At 33.6% G+C, this 23,224-nt stretch overlaps 1 protein-coding gene and 1 pseudogene across 4 annotated transcripts; one reads left to right on the top strand and one right to left on the bottom strand.

Moving 5' to 3' along the window:
• Nucleotides 1-784: 784 nt before the first annotated feature.
• Nucleotides 785-8,362, top strand: LOC135626025 (auxin transporter protein 1-like; annotated as a pseudogene).
• Nucleotides 7,595-15,830, bottom strand: LOC135585687 (nuclear pore complex protein NUP62-like). Of its 4 annotated transcripts, XM_065130148.1 has the most exons (10): nucleotides 14,653-15,830; nucleotides 12,890-13,067; nucleotides 12,695-12,770; nucleotides 12,345-12,467; nucleotides 11,540-11,617; nucleotides 11,230-11,333; nucleotides 9,695-9,782; nucleotides 9,488-9,586; nucleotides 8,931-9,000; nucleotides 7,595-8,384 (listed from the first exon to the last, which is right to left on the bottom strand). In XM_065130148.1, the coding sequence occupies exons 1-10, from the start codon at nucleotides 15,764-15,766 to the stop codon at nucleotides 8,380-8,382; spliced, it is 1,935 nt and encodes a 644-aa protein (XP_064986220.1). In that variant the 5' UTR covers nucleotides 15,767-15,830; the 3' UTR covers nucleotides 7,595-8,379. The 4 variants fall into 4 exon arrangements, with proteins under 4 accessions (XP_064986220.1, XP_064986219.1, XP_064986221.1 ...); XM_065130147.1 differs by lacking the exon at nucleotides 7,595-8,384 and having other exon boundaries at nucleotides 8,611-9,000; XM_065130149.1 differs by lacking the exon at nucleotides 7,595-8,384 and having other exon boundaries at nucleotides 8,611-9,000; nucleotides 12,890-12,965.
• Between the last annotated feature and the right edge of the window lie 7,394 nt (nucleotides 15,831-23,224).

Raw genomic sequence — 23,224 nt, 5'->3', positions numbered from 1 at the left:
TCTCATTTACAGTTAACAAATTATCACAGTTTATGCAGAGGCCATCTACTATGCATTGGTTTGCGGTCAAACGAGTCCTACGATATCTTAAGGGGACTCTCAATCATGGTGTCTTTCTTCGTAAATACTCTCCACTTTAGCTTCATGCCTTTATCGATGCTGATTGGGCAAGCAACTTTGATGATCAAACATCCACATCGGGGTATATTGTCATCCTTGGCGCTAATCCAATCAGTTGGAGTTCTAAGAAGTAAAAGACAATCGCATGGTCTACAACTGAAGCTGAATAACGTGTCATCACCACTACCACTATAGAACTCAATTGGGTTAGAAATCTGTTCAAAGAACTCAACATCAACTCTACTCCTATAATGTATTGTGACAATGTCGGAACTACCTATCTATGCGCTAATCCGGTGTTCCACTCCCGCATGAAACATATTGCTATTGACTTCCATTTTGTACGAGATCAAGTTGTTCATCATCAACTATGAGTTTCTCATGTCCATTCTGCTGATCAATTAGCCGACTTACTCATGAAGCCTCTCGCTCGCCACCTTTTTGAATTACATCGGTCTAAGATTGGCGTCCTTGATAGGAGCACCATCTTGCGGGGCATGATAGCAGATAAGATTTTCTCAACTATATGAAGATATCTTTCCTCAATTATATGAGGATATCTCTCTATTATGTTAAGGGAAATCCTCCCTCCTAACCTATATAAATAGGAGAGGGACATGCGAATACAATCAAGCTTCTTCAGTAATTTCTCTTTTATCTCTTTTGTAACACCTTCCTCCTCGTCGGCTCCATCATCCAACTCATCGCCTGTGCCAGGGATCGTTCTTCTCTCCACTCCTTCCACCTCTATGGATTGCTGTGGTCTGACGATGGCGTAGCAACATATACTACATCAACGATTGGTTGGACAAGAGGACATGGACATATATATTTGGCGCCACCACAATATTCGTACCCTCCTTCCGCAACTACAGGATATGGTCCTTCCTCGGCCTCAGCATGACCACCTACACCGCCTGGTACCTCACCATCGTCGTCATCGTTCACGGCCAGGTAACGTCATTCATCGCAGCAACAATTGATGTAAGAAGAGGAGAAAGGAATGATACCTATTGATACTCTTCTTTGAATGGATGACGCACTCGGGTCCGACAAATCTGGTGCTGTACTTCACCGGGGCCACCAATGTTCTCTACACTTTTGGTGGCCACGCAGTAACAGTGTGAGTCCTCTATGTTAGCATAAAATCTATAATTATGCTATCTGTTATGCAAAAAAACTTTTATGTCAAGATTGAAATTAAATAAAATTAGATCTAACAATATTATGATACGTACCTTTTTCATTGTTATTCAGAAGAATAAATCTTATCTAATCTACAAGTGCCCCATCGTCGGATCTGAGATATCAAGGAGAACTAGATCATTCTCATCTCTTCCTATCTTTTCACAGGACCACATAGACTGATGGATTAGGGAGATTGAGAGAAAAACTTTAATCTCTCAACTGCCCATCAAGGTTATCTCCTAAGGAATCTTACTTTAATATGAACTTCTTTTATATTGGTTAATAACCATAATCAGAATCCAATCATATCTATAATATATCTTACCTAATTAAATAGGGTCATAATCTAACATTCTCCCACTTGGCCCAATAATTGGTAAGATACAAGAAGACTTAAAATCAAAAATAAATAAATAAAATTTATTTAAAAAATAATTTGACCCAATTGGATTCTAAAATTTTTAGAAAAACTATATACATGCGCACGTATTTTTAAAAATAAACTAATAAATCAAATAAATATAATAATACTACATTAAGTCTGACTAACAATATGAGTCATAGCGGTTGTATGTCATCAGTGTTCCACTTCCCACAATACTATTAACTTTTCCTAATACAATCCAAAATGACCCCTATAATTTATCTTGTTAAAACAATCTTATCATCACATTCAACTATAATATGTATATACATAATTGTGAACAGGATAGCAGAAATAAATAACTTTAAGTACGTAAGCAAGAATGTCAATTATAATATCCACTCAAACATGCATCACCATATCCTTATGGGTTGTTCACAAACCTAATTATAAGAATATATTCTTTCAAAATACTTTAGGCTGTAAGTCCTAAGTGAATAAATCAACAATCAATACAATGGAACTCAAGTAATTAATTGACATCGGATGTTTTTGGACTCCTCTTCTCTAATCATCAAGTATTTTATATTATAATACATTGAGATGCAATAGTACTTGTCATTCTTAAAGAAGAAAACTACTACAATGTCACAAAATATCTTCAATGACTTGGTAATTGAGTTTGACTACACTAAGTCCTGAGATTAAATTTCGTAGTCCAAAAGTTTGATCAGTGGCCTCAAAGCATGCCACAAAATCAACTTCTATTATTAATAATAATAAATTGCTCCTCTACTTGATATAAATATTAACTGTCATGCGGACTTCCTATTATTGAGGTAATTTATAAAATTAGCATCTAAAAAATACCATCATTTCAAACTGATATAATTTCATACATATGAACATAAAATCTTTTGTCCCTTCTAGTTATCATATTACTTTCTCTGTAATCCTTTAGTATTTTTTTTATTTCTGGGTAATTCTAATATATACCTAATATTTTAATTCTAAAACTGATATTTTTTTCGACACAGGCTTGAGCATAGACTTCCAACTACGCATATACAAAGAATATTTTCTTTATATGATTCTTTTCAAGTCATTTTCAAGCATTTACTATTGACTAAAATTTTGCTTTTAATGATTTATCGAATAAAACTATATATTAAATCTTTTCGAGTCTCGGTTGATATATTATTTCTAAGACAATCTTCATAATCATTAAGGTCTATCTTTGAATTACTCAATGTTAATAATATAAGATGTCACATTCATATCAACCATCTTAAAACTCTTAGTTATAAATTTCTTGATTTAGTATAATAAACCAAGATCACTATTGGTAAGGCAAAATATTATCAATATACAAACCAATATAATAAACTTGCTCCCACTGATATAAATACCGATCAATAGTATTTTCCTTAAATCTAAAAAAAATGATATCAAGAACCTTTATATATCATTATCTTAAAGCTTATTTAAGATCATAAATGAACTCCTGAATTTGCATATCAAACTTTATATTTCTTTGTAAATCATTTGGAGTATAAAGTTAGATCTTAAAAAAATATTTTCATATTATTATGATATAACTCAAACTCATAATGAGTCACTAATGTAATGATGATTCATAATGAGTTCATTAAAAACTAAATGTCTCATTATAATCAATACATTTTTATGAGTAAAACTTTTAATTATAAGTCTAACCATTATATCGATTATCATTGTCCTTTGAGTCACATTTATATAATAGACTCTTTTACAATTATTGGATAATTCGATAAATTTATCAAATACTATTCTGGTTATTGATTTTAACTCTTCTTTTATTACATCATATTATTTTTCAGAATCATTACCTTTTATGACCTATGAAAATAATAAGAGATTCATTCTGATTCTTATATCATAATATAATTCTTGTAGATATGCCATGTAATAACCATAAATGATAGAATTTCTTTCCCTTTGAAATATTCTCAAGGTTATCAATTATGATTGTTCTACAAAATCATTAACAACGATATCAATATAATGTGGGAGTTTAGTAATATTATTTTGTTATTCACTTTTATCAAATCATTTAATAATTTGAGTAACAACAATATCTCGAATAATAAAGGAGTATCAACTTGTATCTCCTCTATATCAAAATTGAATTTCGAGATTTTCACTCCCATTGATTCGTTGTTTTATATGAATTTTACGTTACCAAATTTAATTGTCCTAGTACTATGATTAGAGCAATAAGATATGTACACCTTTAAACTTTTCTAAATAGATAATAAAATATTTAGAAATAGTTATTAAATCTAATTTTCTTTTATATGAGTTGAAGATCCTTATCTCTATAGAACAATCTCAAATATGTAAATATCTTAAGTTAGGTTTTTTATCATTTCATAGCTTAAAAGAAGTAATATAATTTACTTACTAGGAATACCATTCAAGATACACATAGTTGTCATTGGAGCTTCTTCTCACATAGATTTGAATACAAAAGAATAACTTATTATGCTCCTAACCATATCTATAAAGGTATGATTATATTTTTCAGTAATCATATTCTGCTGTAACATATCTAGTAAATCATATACTTTATTTTTTCAAGAATCTAACAAACGAATTTTAATTATAATTGGGTTCGTCATAAATTTCAAGAATCTAACAAACGAATCTAGTAAAGATATGATGATCTTAACTTGTCTATCTAATTGTTTATCGATTTCATTTATGTACACTTTGAATGGTCATAGACTTTATATGAATTAGATATACATAATCATATCTCAACAAGATATCTATATGGTGATAAAATATATCTCTTTAATGAGACGAAAGCATAGAGTAACCCACAGATATAAGCATAATCTCAAGAGTTTATAAAACTATATTTCATTTTAATATTTACTTATATGATCATTATAAACTTAAGATTCATATTAATTTTGTATAGACAATTCTACAGAATTCAAAGGTTAATTTTATTGAATCACAATAAGTTTACAATCACCAAATAGGAAAATAATATTCTAACAATTCTAGGTAAAGAACTCAAATTCCCAGAATTATAAGAACACAGCATGGATCCTCAAGATCTATCAATTGAATCATCTTTAGATGTAGGCGATAAATACAAACTAATATCACTTTCACTTTAAGATGATTCACTATAATCATGAATATCTCATTCTCTTTTGGTTTTATCCCCTTCATGAATATCTATTATTGGTAACATATATTGAAACATCAAATTAATCCATCAAATATTAAAAAAATAAATTCTATAATATTTGATTTGAACCATATAAAGGCTATATTTATACCTTTTCTTTTAAAATCAAATCTTATAGTTTTTTTCCTTCACATAATTTTTTTTGTTATAGAAGTAACACTTTATTGTGAAGATATTTTTTTATAAGTTTATATAGTAATTATAAACTTAGGTGACTTACGCTTCATCCTTATTTTAGTGTTACATACTCGCTGAATAGTACTCAAAATATTATAAGTCTTGATATTACAGTTTTATTATTTATATTGAAGATATAATCTTGAATTCCTCAAATGCTATTATTTTAAGGTGTCAACTAATAACTTATTAGAAAATTTAAATTGATCCTTAGATATTTTAATATACTAGTTGTAAACTATACTGAAGTCTAAGTATCATAAAATTAAGTTTTTCATAACTATCTTGATTAGTCACCTCAATTATTTATTCCATAGAACTTTCAGTAATTAAGTTTATGTTATGTTCAATTAATCTAATCAATGTCTCACTCACTCAATACAACTTATATATGCTCAAGCCATTTATTTCAAAAAATATAGGGACATTTACATAAATATAATAAAGGAAGTACCACTGTTATAATATAACATTAATGCTTTGAGTTTCTAAAATATAATGAACTATTGATATCATCTATATTTCATATTTGAGTGAAATATTAATAAATCTAATATTCACTCAAGATCATTTATATAGGACTGATACCATCCTTGTTAAATAGTATTATTACCTTTGAGTATACGACCATAAATTACATATCCAAAATATTATTATCCTACCCCATCACATAACTATTTGAAATAAATTTTTTATTGGGATTATCTAAATCTCCTAATTATATGTGTCATCGTGAATATTATTTTATTTAATGTCATTTAGGATCAATTCCATAATGTATTTTATAGATTATTGGTCCAAATCACTTTGGTGGCTAAAAGACCAATAAAAAATATATAATACAATCTACTTTGGTAACTATTAGTCAAATAAAACTTAAGAAGATAAATTATAAATAACATTCGCTAAATTTCTTTATCTTGATTCATGTTGCTATTATGAATATTATTTTAGTTAATATCATTTAGGACTAATTTTATAATATATTTTATAAATTATTGGTCCAAATCACTTTGGTGGCCGTAGGATTAATACAAAATACAATCTAAAATGTCCCATAAATGACAATATCTTTATTATAATTCACATCTCATAAGTCTACGATCTCAAACTACTTTGGCAACGATCGATCAAATAAAACTTATAAAGATAAATTATAAATAATATTCATAAATTTATTTATCTTAATTTATGCTGAAACAATTTAATAATAAAATAACAGTCATAATAATTATTGAACATTAATCAACAAAAGAAAGAAAAAAAAAACTCATATGATAATCATGATAACATATAAATCATACCTCCATGTGAAAGACAAATATTATTTTATAATTTCAAAATATACATGTGAATAACCAAATAAATATCTTGGATTTTATTTACCACATGTTAAAAATATAATTAATAATTCATATGAGAAAACTATAAAAGTAAACCATAATTTATAGTCTTTTAATCAAAAATTAAATCTAATTAAATAACCAAAAACATAATCATGATAAAATTCAATCATAATTATAATAAATTATATTTATCAATTTTATAATTGAGAATATAAATTAGAATTCTCAATTTCATAAGGGTAAAACTATAAATATGTTGACAAAACATAAATTAGAATTACTAAATTTATAATTGGCAGAACTATAATTTAATAAAACCCTAGCCTCCAAGGTAAAACTATAAATATGTCAAAAGAATTAAAGGATATTAATAAAATACATAAGAGCAAAGCTGTAATTTGACCAAAGGGGAACCCTAGGGCAAAATTATAATTTTGACCAAAAATTTGATCTACAGCATCGTCGCCTTTGCGCGTGCGACACTGCCATGCCGCAACGCTGCCTTTGCCAACGCACAATTGCCGTCGCCACCTACGCGTGCGGCTTAAGTCCGCGTGTGGCCGTCGCCTTAACGTGCCCTAGCCATGCGCGACCGCTGCCATTACACGGCTCCTACCCGTGAGCGACCACCACCTGGGTGCGGCTTGTGCCCTCGCGCGACCGTCGCATGGACACGGGTTCTGCCCACGTGCGGCTGCCTCATGGGCGCGATGCTACCCACGTGCAACCGCCGCTACCTGCACTGCAACGTGCACGTTGCCCAGCGCAATCGCTGCAGCGCGCACGCTGCATGGTGCAACCATCACTCACAAGCGAACCTCTGCTCGCGAGCAGTCGTGATGCGAGGTAGTACACGACCCTTCAGCAGCTTTCATTATTCACAATTAACGATAGAGCAAAACAAATCAATAATATCCAACAAATCATTCATGCATTGTAAACAAAAATAATAAATCTAATATATTTGATCTCAAGAACCTAAGCTCTGATACTAATTGTTAACATAAAATCTATAGTCATGCTATTGTAATGCGAAAAAACTTTTATGCCAAGATTGAAATTAAATAAAATTAGATCTCAATATTACGATGCATACTTTTTTATTGTTATAGATCCTTCTTCTCTCTTTCTATCTTTTCATCGTAAAAAATCATATCTATAATATATCTTATTTAATTAAATAGAACCATATAATTTAACATTTAAGGCGCCATAAGCGATCATCGAGGACCGCATAATCTTACACTCCGTACCTAGAGACATCGTACGCGATCACCCTGACGCTGCCATCGACGACCGCCGTGTACTAGGCCTTCGGCGACCAACTGCTATCCCACTCCAACGCCTTCTCGCTACTGCCCGAATCCAGGTGGAGGGACGCCGCCGTCGTCCTCATGCTCATCCACAAGTTCATCACCTTCGGCTTCGCGTGCACCCCGCTATACTTCGTGTGGGAGAAGGTGGTGGGGATGCACGACAGCAAGAGCATATGCCGGCGCGCCATCGCTCGCATCCCCATCTGGTTCCTTGCCATCATCTTCCCCTTCTTCGGCCCCATCAACTCCGTCGTCGGGTCGGTCCTAGTCAGCTTCACTGTCTGCATCATTCCGACGCTGGCGCACATGCTCACCTACCGAGCACCATCCGCACGACAGGTGATGACCATCCTTCTTCCCTCTGCATTCCCTGTGTGAAATCTTCATCGTCATTGCAGAATGCGGCTGAGAAGCCACCCTTCTTCTTACCGATCTGGACGGCGATGTATGCGGTGAACGCCTTCGTGGTGGGGGTGGGTGCTGGTGGTGGGCGCGCACGACCAACTTCATCAAGCAGGTGGGACACAACTTTGGGCTCTTCACCAAGTGCTACCAGTGCCCCAGACCCCGGCCACCCGCCACCCTCGCGCCACAACAGCGTCAGTGAACCAACCATGCCATGCATCAACCTGCGTTTCACAATCAACAGCTGGATTGCTTTAGTTGATTAACCTGAGCAGCAATATTTCCTCCAGCTTTAGGGTATGTGCACGAAAACAGGTTATTGCCTCTGCAGATTCTAAAGAAATGCATAGATCCTGATAAAAAGCAAACTACTCTGAATGAAATATACAAAATAGATAACAAGGCAAGAAGTTCAATTTCCATCCTCGTGAGTCACGAGAGAAGAAAAACGAAAGAAGAGAAGATTAAAAATATTAAAACGTCTAGGAAGTCCATAAACAAGTGCTTGATGTTATAATTGTTTAATGTCAACAACTAGAAGCCCATAAGTAGTTGACAGTAATCTGTACCAAAACTGGAATTCACCCAAAACCAAAATCTAGTCAGGAAGGAAAAAGTGGTGGTTGATACATCTCTGCTTGGCTCAACCAAAAGGGTGATAGCCTGCCTGGTGCAATAAGCTTTTACCAATTTGGCTATGGTAAAAGGATCGATGTAAGCAGAGAGGCTCCTTGTAGAAAGCTGAAGCTAATCCAACCATAGTCTTGTACCTGTCATACCATGTTCATCTGCGGCCCCACTTTTAGCCACCTTGTGAATCTGATATGAGAATTCATTTGCCTGCAGACACAACCTAAAAGCTAAGTTGAAAAGGATATGAGAACTAACATGATTTTGGATAAGAACTACTTGAACAACGTCACTAGCTTATCCATGAAAAAGTCAAAGGTGTAGAGATCAACAGCAAAAAGATTTGTGAGCCTTGCCAAATGAGGTACTGTGGATCTTTTAGCAATAAGAAAATGCACAGGAACATGCAGATTTTCAACTGAAAACTGTCACGTGATCAGAAGACTAAACTAGCTGCATTAGCAAGAAGATATATTCCCAACATGCCCACATAAGATCAGACAAGTTTGAAAGAAGATTCACACATCTATTTGCCTCTTTAGACCACCGAAGAATCTTAGGGTCTTTGAAAAGCGGAAAAGTTATCAAAAGATCAACATCGTAACAAAAAAATCATATAGCTTTATGGAAAAAAAAAAAAACATTGCTTTGTTTAAGGAGTTGAAATAAAAACACTCGGAAAGCTCTTCAATCTAACCTTCTCGTCGATCCACATTAGAGTTCTAAGCTGATTGTCAAGTATTCGAACAACAATATCAAGCGGAGATGCAGCATCGACCATATCCAGATCACCACTCTAAAAATGTGTATGTATATATAAATATATATATATATATATATATATAGTCAGTATTGACGACAATAAGAAACGCTTTGTCAGACACAAGTTCTTGCAGGATAATACCTGAGAGGAATTCACAGTTTGAATTATTGATTTTACTCGTTCGGCAATCCCTTGCATTTCTCTTTCAATAAACTCTGCTTGGTCATACCTTAGGTTTAACAGACACAAATTAGAAAATGATAATACAATTCTGAAGTTTGATAAACAATATCTTCATAAAAAAATCAGGATAGGAAAACTCTCAATAAATTCATGTCTAATCCTGATTAGCAACCATACATAACACAGAAGAGCATCAATTCGTATATGGTGATGCTACTTCGAATAAAGAACACAGTAAAACTCATCCAAAATCTGATCCACCGAGTTAAAACCCCTGTTTTAAGTGGTCTTTAAGCTCTCCTTAAATTCACACATTATCTTAGAAGTGATTTGTAATATGTATTTTCACTTTTCAGCCACCAGTTATAACACTATTCATTAGCATTAGCAAAACCCATGGCATATAAACAAGGGACACACTGTATTTGCACAAATTCTGTAAGAAACAATGATGTTCCGCTAACTTCTAATCCTTTTAGTTTCATCATCAAAATAACCTAGACAAGGTACATTATATATTTGGAAAAACAATGAGCACAATAGAAGATTTAACAAACTTAGTTTTCGGTAAAAATGCTGCCAAAGATCCAAAGATCACTTCCTATGATCATGGGAATAATTTACTCAGTGCAAGGAAACAAAAAGTTGAGTGATAATCTGGTTACACAAACAATGCAATACTAGTGTTTAGGATTTGGCACTTATATATGATATAGGAGCCCGTGCTTGCCTCAAAGTTTCTCTTGACCATCACTCTACTTTTCCAGCATTAATCAAGTTTATTTCCCCTTGTTTCTACCTTTGAGGCACTACTCTCACAAAGATGAGAAACCCTTATTAGAGGGGGGTCAATCCTAACAGAACACTCTACATGCCACATAAAGAGAGCCAATCGGAATTCAAGGTTTCTGAAAGCACTTTCTTTCACTAGATGTTCACGCTAGGTCTGCATATCAGGAAGCTGCACCAAATTCCTTCAAAAAAACAAAAAAAGAGATTCAAAGATTAAAAAATTATTCTAAACAACATAAGGAATGTTCATTTGGCATATGATTCTAATATTTTCAAAATAAATCAGCTCATTTGCTCCTATTTTGATAACTCAACAACCACAATCCTATCAAAACCATCAAGGTTTACTCTACTCAACCAGCTTTAAAATGTGGGCAAATGCCACACAATGTGGCTGACCTGGAATATTGAAGTTGTTCTAGTACTAAGAAAAGAGCTGCACCCTTTTAGGATTCAACAGGAAATTAGGCTTAGAACATTAAGTAATTTACAAGATATGAATAAGTACATCTGATAGTCCTATCTGTTGTACTAAATTACTACATCAGTAAATCACACCAATTTAATTTTACCATCTTTAACTACAAAGATATAAAATAATGTTCTTAGATGCTTTATTATGCCCTCCCAAATTGAACACTAAAGCAGGAAAGCTAAAATGTTAATTCCAAAATTGCAGAAAGTTTAATCACTAGACTAACATTGAATCTCTCACAGATGTAGCCTCATCTTCCAAAAGTAATGCACACTCATCCTTGCATATGCACTCTGCTTCTTGTTCCATGCTCTCCAATGCCTTATCAACCTAGAGACTCAAAAGAGGGCGAAAAAAATCACAAGACTCATAGTTGCAGTACAAATGCAAAACTAATTTAAACAGGAAAAAGCACAATAAACAAACAGCTATTAGCTTCATATTTGTCCATTTCAGGCTATATTTAGTGCCCCCTGAAAAATTATTCAGCACCCCTATTAAATGAATTGAATTTTAGAATAGAAACATTGACAAACCTCTTGTTGATGAGTTTCAATTAATTCAAGTTGCTTCTCTAAGTTAGTTTGAGTCTCCACAACTTTTGCCATTTCAGCCTGCAAATCGTTCAAGAAAAACTGGTACTTAGTCACTCAGATGGAAATATGCAATCTACTCATTCATGATAAATTGCCTGTAACATAGGATTGTTGCATAAATATAAGACTGGACACACTGTCAATTAAAGTGACACAAGAGGTAATTGCAAATATAGAACTGGGAGCCTTCAAAAATGTTTGTCAGGCACACATCAATTCACATGTGCTCCAATCACAGTAAGATGGTCAACAGCAGAGAATTTTTCTTTAATTTATGCAATAAGCAAAATTATGAAATGAGTAACAAACCACAAGTTGTTGTCCAAAATATATGAATAAGATACTTGTTTCATGATAAAGCAGAAAGAATGAAAAACTATGTAAATTTTAAGTTCATGGAGATCACCAAGAAATTGTTATAAATGCTAGAATGAATTTTGTTTATCTTATCGACTGGTGCGCTTTTTTTTTCTAGATCAAAACAAAGTCACAACAACTAACTTTAGGCCTATGATTCTAATTAGCTGGAGTCAAGTTAAATGGATCCTATCCCACATCCAGCTCTAATATGGACCAAATGCTTTAAATGTAATTTGCATTTATAGGAGATAAAAAGAAAATCCTTTTTGTATTTCTAAAGAACAAAAAATTTCATAAGAAAAGCTCCACTCATATGAAAGAAACACACAAAATATTTAACAAACAGATAACTGACAAATGATAATGCACTGTATCAAATAAATACCTCCAGCCAAATGAGAATATTTCGGTTTTGTAGGATCCACCTATCCCATTCAGCAATTTCTGTAGCCTGATTTTGGAATTTTGCAGTACGCTCTTGCAGCTCAGTATTCCAGTCCTTAAGAATCTGGTTTAATTAGGTCAATTAGTTGATGAGATGATTCCATCAGCATATACAGGACAAAATGAAGGCCATCAACAATCTTTGTGAGACTTTTCCTGTTGTTTTGGGTTAATAAGGTAACAACATAAACATTAATATATAGCTCCTAGATTTGAGAGCATTTCAGGAGCTTGCCCACATATCATTTGGCTATCATTCAATTTCCACAGAATTTAGTCAAAGAATAGTACCTCCTCAACAGTTTTTCCAGTGATCTCTGATGGTAGCTTAGGTGCCTGAGTTGTGACTGAATTGGTAGTAGTAAGTCTAAAGTCCATTAATAAAAAGAGAGCATGAAAAAATCAAATTATAAAAACATACAAATGTAAACTCTTAGAATCCAAAAAAATCAAGGACATAAAGTTAGAAAATAGAAAAACACAAACCCGCCACTACTAGCTTGGACAACTGAAGGTAAAGCTTGACTTGTGGCAGCACCGGAACTTGAATCGCTAGCTAATGCTGAAGTAGAGGAACCCGAGGAGGAATTTTGTTTAGATACTATGGCATCAAAGTTGGTTCTTGGCATAAGCTGCATGTGCAGCCTTATAAAATGTTGATCATCTTAATGCCAAAATGAAAAACAAGAAAGATGTCACTTTTCAGCTCCTAAAATCAAGATAACAAAACCCAGAGCATAAGATATGGTATGCAAATTAAGTTTCTAAAACTAGTTAATTTTAAAATAGAAATGGAAATATATATACTGTAAAGCAAAAAGAGCTCAGCATGTGGCTACCGAAGAAAGACAACATTTTATGACATAAATATCATGCATCCAGGACGTTGTAAACATCTGACACAACATGATCTCCAAGATAAAAGAATTCTCAGGCGATGAACTCTTTTAACAAGGTAAACAGAAGCCCCTGACTGCCTATTCTTAAGACAAGTTGATGATAACCAGAAATCTAACTCACTCATTTATCAAATTCTGAATATTCAACAAATATGGAGGGACAATAAATCAACAAGAGAACTGACTATCTATAACATATAACAAATTTCATTAAACAAAGCCTGACGAGATAGAGGGTAAAATTAAGGAGATATCCTAATACACAACCAAGTGTAGAGCAGAACAGAGTAGAAACCCAATAACAATGGATATTGGTAAGCTAAATTTTATTAAACAAACAATTGCATATATTGACAATTTGAAAATATGAAATGCATGCAATTACAAGATTACTGGTTGCATGGTAAAGAAAACAATGCTTTTGTTGGCATCTAGTTCATTTAAATAGGTACATAAGCAACAAGACAAATCAAAATGACAACATGGAGACAACAATCTGTCAACTAAAAATTAGATGGACAAATATTGCTCATCAACATTGACTGGAGAGCAATGCATGCCAGAGTTCATGAGGTAATGTGGAACAATAAATTTAAGAGCTTGACATAAAGCTGGAGGCATATGTTGGCCATTTAATCAGTAACCCTATGAAGCAAGTGTAAAAAGCATCATCAAATAGTGGTTGAAACACAATGTCTACTATATCACAATTTAGGTAAAAAGGACAGCTAAAAGCTTGCAAGCAATCCCATTGGAGTGCATGCTCGTTGGCCACATTTTTCTTTCATGTTAGCTATGCATTATTTTAATATTAGGAGCATGCTTTGATGGCAAGATAAAAGTGCAACTTAGCAAATTGGGCGATCAAGGTCCGAGCCATAGAAACAACATAGGTTGAACTACTTATACATAATTGGCCATCCTTTTGTTGGCATATTCCCTTCATATTTGAGAGCCAAAAACATAGGCTATCAGATAGTAAACATCAGTACAACCTGCAATGCAGCCTGAAGCATATCTAGTAGAAAGATACATGGAAGAAACAAATGATACAGGTTGACTACATTTCATTTTTCAACCTTTACATGACATCTTTGTGTTAAGATACCACTGAATGTTCATTTCAACACAGCTAAGAGATCATCCAAATAAATTAGTAATAAATCTTTCCGGATGCATATTAACAGCTCTCCTTGATTTTCACCATGTTCGGAAGAAGTCTACATGGACATAAGTGATGACCAAATCGTAACATATATAGCAGATTTGGTATCTCGATTTTTGCAAAAAGCTAATGAAGCAGATTAAGAGATCAAATATGCCCAATTCTATATAGAACATAAAAATTACCGAACAAAGAAGCAGCCGTTGTTGATGCTGTCGGGGAGGCTTCTGTAGATGATGCAGTGACAGCTGCAGTCGTTCTCGATGCCAAAGCAGAAGATGCAGTGACGGATGCCGCAGCTGCTGACAATGATGAAGAAACTGAAACCGACAAGGGAGATGCAGCAGAGAAAGATGATGGTGAAGCAAACAAAGAGGAAGCTGTAGATGGGGCCGTTTCAGCTAGCACAGAAGTCGTAATGCTTGTAGCTGCGAGGGATGGTGCAGCAGCCGCTGATGGAGTCCCAGATGAAAAGCCAATTGCTAAGGTAGATGACGAGGAGGTTGTGATTGCAGCAGGCGCGGATGAAAAGGTACCGGCAGATGAAGCAGCAGTGAAGGAGCTCTGCGGAAAGGATCCGCTAGTTCCAAAGGAAGGCGATGAAAAAGTAAAAGAAGAAGACGATGATGAAGAGAGGGGCAACGCAAAGGAAGGCGAGGGAAACAATGATGAGTCGGATGGAATTGTCGTTGCCGTCTCAGCCATCCCTGCAGTAGTAGGGCCTGAGGATGAAGCAGAGGAAGCGAGAGAAGGGGCGGTGCTAGCTGCAGAAGTCGCTGCCGAAGGAATGAAAACCGGCGAAACCGTGGAGAACGAAGGGGCCGTCGTGAAAGAAGAAGAAGGGGAAGACGAAGTTGTAAGCAACGGAAAGGAAACAGAGGAAGATGTCCCGAAGCCGAACAGAGAAGATGACGCGCCGGAATCGGAACCGGAACCGAAACTAGGGTTTGGGGTGGAGGAAGGAGCGGCGGTCGAGAAGGACGAAAAGGATGTCAACGACGAGGCAGAGGTGCCAAAGCCTGAAGCAAAAAGAGGGGAGGAGGAGGGTGCGGTGGACGACGAGGACGAGGCGGCCGACGCTGTGGGAAGGGAGAAGGAGAAGGGGAAGGGGTTGGGTGCGGAGGCGGCGGTCGACGCGGAGAAAAGATCGGCCGTGGTCGCAGCAGATGAGACCGATGAAGCGCCGAGGTTTGAGAAGCCGAATGGAGATGGGGAAGACGCCGAGGAGGAAGGTATTGGAAAAGAGAAGCCGGCAGAGGGAGACGAAGCGGTGTCGAAGCCAGAGGAGGAGGAAGCCATGGGGGGGATTCACCTTTTGCCGCTCAACGCAGAGAATGGGAGGGGGCGTTTTTTCGAACCGTCACCGGGGATGCGATCCATTAAAACGGAGGGAGCGACCGCAGCGCGCCGAAGAGGCCTCGCCAAGTCGAGCTCCATTCAGTGGGCCGCTAAGACTGGCTGCTTCGTACCGGTTCGAGTTCCCATGGATCTATGTGGAGCCAAGCCCAAATTACATGTATGTCTGTATGTATGCATGCATGCGTAGGACAACGGATGCTGTAAGGAAGCTTTTGGCCCCCTTGGAATGGGAATGCACGCATAGGAAAAAGGAGGACTATTTTTAGGTCGATTTCCTCATCCTACAAGAGAAGAAAGAAGGAAAAAACTTTACTGATTTAATTATGATATTTTATAATCCTATTTATAGGGTGAAAGAGAATCTAATCAATCTAAGACATATGAGATCCCTTTTATATAATAATTAAATTTAGTACGCTCCTACAAATTTAAGATTAAAAATTTAAAAAAACTAAATTTGCTATAAATCGATTAGGTAGGATCTTAACCATGTTAAACCATAGAGATACAGGGTTATATTTGATATGTGATTTATTGTATATAAGACATGCTGCTACGTGAGGGAGGAATATGGTGCAAAGTAAATCAACGATGTGTAAAGAAAGATTACTGTCACGTGTAAAAATCAACGAGTGTATCGTGGCTAATGTGTTGTCTAATGTGTCAGCATGGTTTGATCCAGGAGTCGATGTCGGGAGTTCACGCTTGGTTAGGCGAGGCGTCGAGGTTGATTACGTCTGCAAGTCGGGATGCCAATGCCGTCTGAGGGAAAATGCCTCTCGGTCGAGACACTAGCATCATTAAGGGGGAGGAGTTTTCTTAATCGGGACGTCGACACTGTTTTCGGGGAGGACGTCTCTCGGTCGGGGTAGTCGCATTTCCGAGGGCGACAACGCTCTTACACAAAAGACCCTCGTTAGGAAGTTCCTGACTTTGGCCCCTCGATGACCAACTTAGTGATTGGTTTCCATTTTTTCTTCTGTCTTGTCTTCTCTAGCCAGATGTCGGTCAAGGACTTTTATACTACTATGCAAGGATCGATTGTACATGGGTTTAGCATGACGATCGATCCCCGAGGGACGAGGTGGTACCTTTATGCGATCGCCATCCCGGAATGTGCGGAATGACGCCAAGCGACGTCGTCCCGAGCTTTCCGAGACAGGACGTACCAAGGGGTGCCTGGGCATGGCTTTTGTCTTCGCGCACAAAAGTCCCAAAAAAAAAAAAAAAAAAGGCTTTCGGTAATGAGGTAGTGGAAGAAAGATCTAATGTACATATCAAATCTACAACTAAGCGAATTGTGCCATCAGATCATAAAGGTAGAGGATTCAGTTGCAATGAGAAAGAAAGCTATGTATGGTAGATCAGCTCGAGGAGGAGGGCCTTCTGTGATGGCACGCTTGAGGAGAGTGTTATGGATGGAGTGTATCATTCCGAGTCAAAAATAATAAGAAAGATCATGAGCCGAGAGAAGAGAGGAAACCACCTATAGAAGATGTTGCTTCCCAGGATCCGTGAAGAATAAAAGATGCTAACCGAGTGGGGAAGAAGGTGAATCTTGCATGAATCGGTGGATCACCTTCGAGAAGCGAAACAAGGGGTTGAGGAAGAAGGTGAGACGTTGTGCAACGTAAAGGCATGCAATGTTCTGTTGGAATTCCAAAGGTCAGTGGAATCTCACAATATAGATGATCTATATGTCAAATTGAGTAGTTTGAATTGTATTATTATCATGAATAGAAGTCAAGTTACATAATATAAATGACCAAATAAAATGGTTTTATTAGAAGAGGTTATCTCAAAATACTTTAAATTACTTTCATGATGGATGAAAGCAAGCATTAAAGATAATGTAGTAAGTATTTCATGAATTATAACAAACTAGTATCCTTTTTGTAGCCTATGACTATCGATCAAAGAATAAGCATTTTGGAAGTTCCAAGACACCTATTCTTCCTGGGTGCATCATCCAAGAAGTCCAGTGTTTTTCATCTGAAAACTCGCTTTTGGATAACTATGATTGGAGGTAATTTTACTATATATTTAATTCATGAATTATTCTATTGGCATCAGTGGTGTGAGAGTCATGTTGTTCAAAACATAAGGTGTAAGTTCTGATGTATTTCTTTGATGAAATTGATTTATTTGATTCGATCATAAATTTTATTGTGACCAGCACTCTATTTTTTTTTTTTTTCATAGCTAGTTTCTCATGTTCATGTTTTCATTATAATTATTATATAATTAGTTTATTGGCTTTGTCATTTTGGTTGTACTCAAGAAGATAAAAAACCAATTTTAGAACATGCATGTATCATGAAATATGTTGGTATATTTTGGAACTATCAAGTGGTTTTTAGTTGTATAAGTTAAAACAATTTTATTTTATGCCTTGAATTATTTTATAAATATTGATGATACTTTATGGGCACATTGAGTTAATTTTCATTATATGACCTATAATTGATCAGTCTTTTTGAATCAAATAAAGTTATACCTTACTACATGAGATTCCTTTAAAAGGATTATGTGACTTATTGTACATGTTTGTCCTCTATGTAATTTCAGTTATTTCTTATATGATACATCAATATCAGGATTTACTAATGAGATTACTATGAGATGTCACATAGGGTTTTAATATTTGTAACTTAGGAACAATCACAACATCTTGAGTCACAATATAATATTGATTGATGATGGTCATATCTATGATAAAATAATTTTTAAGATTATGATTGACTTGTGAAGGGTAAGAAACACTTGACCCAACAGGGAGGTAATTATTTATGAGTTGATTGGAATAATATGGTAATTTGAATATTAATTTTCTTAAAACCACATGTATGAAATTATTTTTGTGCTCTTGTTATCGATTTTATTAATTAAAAAATTAAAGATTAGAATTTACATTGATATGAATCATTTGTTTCACAGCATAATGTTGATTTTTTTTTTTTTGGTTTATAGTTTTTTCCTTCTACTCTTATTAATGATGGATCTATTTTAAGTGACCATAACTTTTTCGATTGGAAAGAAAAAGATCCCCTTGCTCTTGGGTGCATGGACCTTGATTTGGTGCCTTATGTGGATGAACCATTTATTCCCACGAAATCAAATACGCCACCTAAGAAAACAACATACAAGCGATAGATGATGCTCATTAGATCTTATATTAGTAAGAGCATTCATGGTGCTATTTATGAATATAACAAGTTCAAAGATTTTATAAAAGTCATTGAAGAACAATTTATGACTTTAGAGAAAGTACTCGCTAGTACTCTAATAAAAGGTCTTTCAAGCATTGAGTTTGACAATTCTAAGGGTTTGCATGCGCACAAATGAGGGATATTACTATCCAACTTTAATTCTTAGAGATTGTGATATCTTAAATTTTTTTAGTTTATTTTATTTTAATTTTTTTTTACAGAATTTAACCCATTTAAAGTTTTTCACATCACATAACTTGGACTTTTGACTATGTGTATACAAAAAAAAAGAAAGGTTGAAACATGAGAAGTACTCGTGTAGCAACTTACAAAAAGAGCTACAAGGGGAAGGAAAACTGTCCAAAAAAAAAAAAAATTACTAATACAATATCAAGGTAATAAGGTTCATTATTTCTTTTATAAGATAGAACGGACACAAGACTATCAAAAGTACAAAGGTTAGCATGAAACCAAAGATCTTTATATATCTCTAATGTGTTATGAATCATTTTATATTGATACTCCTAATAATACTTAATGGATTGATTTTGATTCGTCAATCTATATTGCGAATAGGCTTTTTGAATCTAATGAAGAGAGACAAAATTAACAAAGTATCTATTTCGATAATTGGATTGCTCTAACGTGGATTGCATAGGAACCTTTAGGCATATTTTAAAAACTAGATTTATTTTGGATTGTGAAAATACTATTTATATTTTATCGTTCTGTAGAAATTTAATTTTTGTTTTAAGACTTATGAAAGTATATTTTTCTTTTTATTTTGAAAATATGTTTAGTGTGTCACAAAAATAAATGAGTTATTGGAACCGAATCCTTAATTGATGATTTATTTAAATATGATCTAGATACAAAATTTGAGATTAACTATTTTTCTATGCTTGATTAAAATTTTGGACATAAACGTGGTATTATCAATCAGTATTCTTCTAATTTATGGCACAAGAGATTGTATAAAGGGATTAATAAATGATGGAGTTCTAAAAACTCTAGATTTTACTGATTTGGAAACTTGTGCTTGCATAAAGGGTAAGCTTTAGAAATCATACACATTGATATATATAGATCCATGCTTCAATAGTTAGAGATATTTTTATCTCATTTATAGATAACCATATAAGATACATGTATTTCTATCTCTATCTCTATTTAAGAAAGCTGAGGTTGTCGATGCCCTTGAGGTTTATAAAGCAAAAGTAGAGAAATAAATAAAATAATCAAAATTATATCAATAGACAAAAGTAAAGAGTATCATCGAAGGTACATATAAAAAGGATAAATAATGAGTCTATCTATTAAGTTTCTTAAAAAAGAAAGTATTATTAAGCAATATATAATGTTTGTATACCTTAATAAAATGGGTTTGCTGACAAAAGAAACCACACAATTATGGACAGAGTAAGAAGTATGATGAGTAATTATAAATTACTTATATCACTTTGGAGTGAAGTACTAAAGACCATTGTATATATCTTAAATAAGATTGTATCTAAAGTTATTCCTAAGACTTCTTTTGAGTTGTGAAAATTAAGTTTAATTTATTTACATGTATAGAGTTATTCTATTGAAGTGATGATTTATAATCCTCATATAAAAAAAATTAGATCTTAGAACATTTAGTGATTTTTTTTACTGGTTATGTTATTAACTCTAAAGGATATCGATTTTATTATCCCTCATATATCTTGAATTATTAAAGTAAGAAAATAAATTTATTTGAGGATCTTAAATTCAATGGATGTAGTTTTTCTAATTATCAAAAGCGATAGTAATCATTGGTTATAAATGGATCTATATCTGAGTTTGGCATGTCGACCTATACCACCCAATATGCAATATGGATCTGTTTGGCAAGACACCGATACACAAATCACCCTTTATCATATGATACCATCACATGACATCGTATCAAGCAATATAGAGAAAGCACTTATTAGCTCCGTAACGAAAGGCCTTTCAAGCATGGAGTTTGATAATTCTAAATGTATGCATGAGCACATAATGCAAATGAGGGATATTATTATCCAACTTAAGTTCTTTAATATCTAAGTTTCTTTAGTTTAGTTTATTTTATTTTATTTTACAGAATTTGACCCATTTAAAGTTTTTCACTATATATATATATATATAACAAAGATCAGTTAGTGAACTTTTGACCATGTGTGTACAAAAAAAAAAAAAAAAGATTGAAACATTAGAAGCTTGATTAGAAACGAGATAGGACTCATGTAGCAACTTAAAAAAGAGCTAAAGGGGAAGAAAAATTATCCAAAAATAAAAAAAAATAAAAAATTACTAATACAATATCATGGTAATAAGGTCCATTATTTCTTTTATAAGATGAACGACACGGGACTATCAAAAATACATAGGTTGGCTTGAAATGTAAGATCTTTATATATTTCTAATGTGTTATGAATCATTTTATATTGATACTCCTAATAATAGTTGATAGATTAATTTTGATTCGTCAATCTATATTGTGAATACATACGGCTTTTCGAATTTAATGAAGCCGAGACAAAATTTAAAAAGCATCTATTTTGGTAATTGGATTGCTCTAACGTGGAATGCATAGCAACCTTTAGACATATTTTAAAACTAGATTTATTTTGGATTGTGAAAATACTATTTATATTTTATCATTCCGTACAAATTTAATTTTTGTTTCAATACTTATGCAAGTATAATTTTCTTTTTATTTTGAAAATATGTTTAGTATGTCACAAAAATTAGTTATTGGAACTGAATCCTTAATTGATGGTTTATTTAAATTTGATCTAGATACAAAATTTGAGATTTAACTATTTTTCTATGCATGATCAAAATTTTGGATGTAAACATGGTATTATCAATGAGTATTCTTGCACAAGAGATTGTATCGTATCTCTGTAGAAAGATAAAAGAGAATCATAAATGATGGAGTTCTAAAAACTCTAGGTTTTATTGATTTAGAAATTTTGCTAGCATAAGCTACTCAACAAGTCCACTTAAGGTTCTAAGAGGAGTTTTTAAACTTTAGAAATCATACACATTAATATATATGGATCTTTTACTCCATGCTTCAATAGTAAGAGATATTTTATCTCATTCATAGATAAATATAAAAAGTATAAATGATGAGTCAATCTATTAAGTTCCTTATAAAAGAAAGCATTATTAAGTAATATATAATGTTTGCATACCTTAACAAAATGGATTTGCTGACAAAGGAAACCATACAGTTATCGATACGGTAAGAAGTACGATAAGTAATTATAATTTACCTATATCTCTTTCGAGTGAAGCATTAAAGATTATTGTGTATATCTTAAATAAGATTCTATCTAAAGTTATTCCTAAACTTTTTTGAGTTGTAACAAAGGTGAAAATCAAGTTTAAGTCATTTTGAGTTGTAACTTAGGTGAAAATCTAAGTTCGAGTAGGGTTATTATGTTAAAGTGATGATTTAATTATTTTTTTATTAGTTATCCTATTTACCGTAAAGGATATAGATTTTATTATCCCTGGTATATCTCAAATCGTTAAAGCAAGGAAATAAATTTATTTGAGGATCTTAAATTGAATGGATGTAGTTTTTTTAATTATCAAAAGGGATAATAATCATTGGTTGTAAATAGATCTATATCAGAGTTTGTCGTGCCAATTTATACTACCTGATATGGGCGATATGGATCAGTCTAGCAAGAAATCGATACACGAATTACCCTCTATCAAGTGGTACCATCATATGACATTATATCATGTGGTAATAATCGAAATACAACCTATACAATATGTAATAATCAAATTTCGACTATTACCAATCAAAAACTGAGATTGTCCTATTTCAAACAGTCAAATTAACCATTTGAGGCTTAGAAAAAGATTTTCAAACCCTTTTCTCCCCTTATTTCAACTCATTTCATTCTCTCAATCTCTTAATTCTCTCAAACTCTTTTTCACTCACATTTTTCTCTTATTCTTACATTTTAATTCTCTTAAGCTTAATGAAATTATAATTTTTGGATTGGATCAAATTTAGAAAGCTAATTCGGGAGGATTAAGAGAAAGAACACTCTAATCAAAAGGTATGTATTCTCTTTCTAGATTTTTATTGATTTATAAGATGATTAAGCCTATTCTATGTGGTGTATGACTTAATATCTAATATGGTATTTGATATATT

This window comes from Musa acuminata, chromosome BXJ2-10, assembly GCF_036884655.1.
Source record: "Musa acuminata AAA Group cultivar baxijiao chromosome BXJ2-10, Cavendish_Baxijiao_AAA, whole genome shotgun sequence".
NCBI classification, from domain to species: Eukaryota; Viridiplantae; Streptophyta; class Magnoliopsida; order Zingiberales; family Musaceae; genus Musa; species Musa acuminata.
Note: the sequence above shows the minus strand (reverse complement) of the source record. Positions and strands in the feature narration are given on the sequence as shown.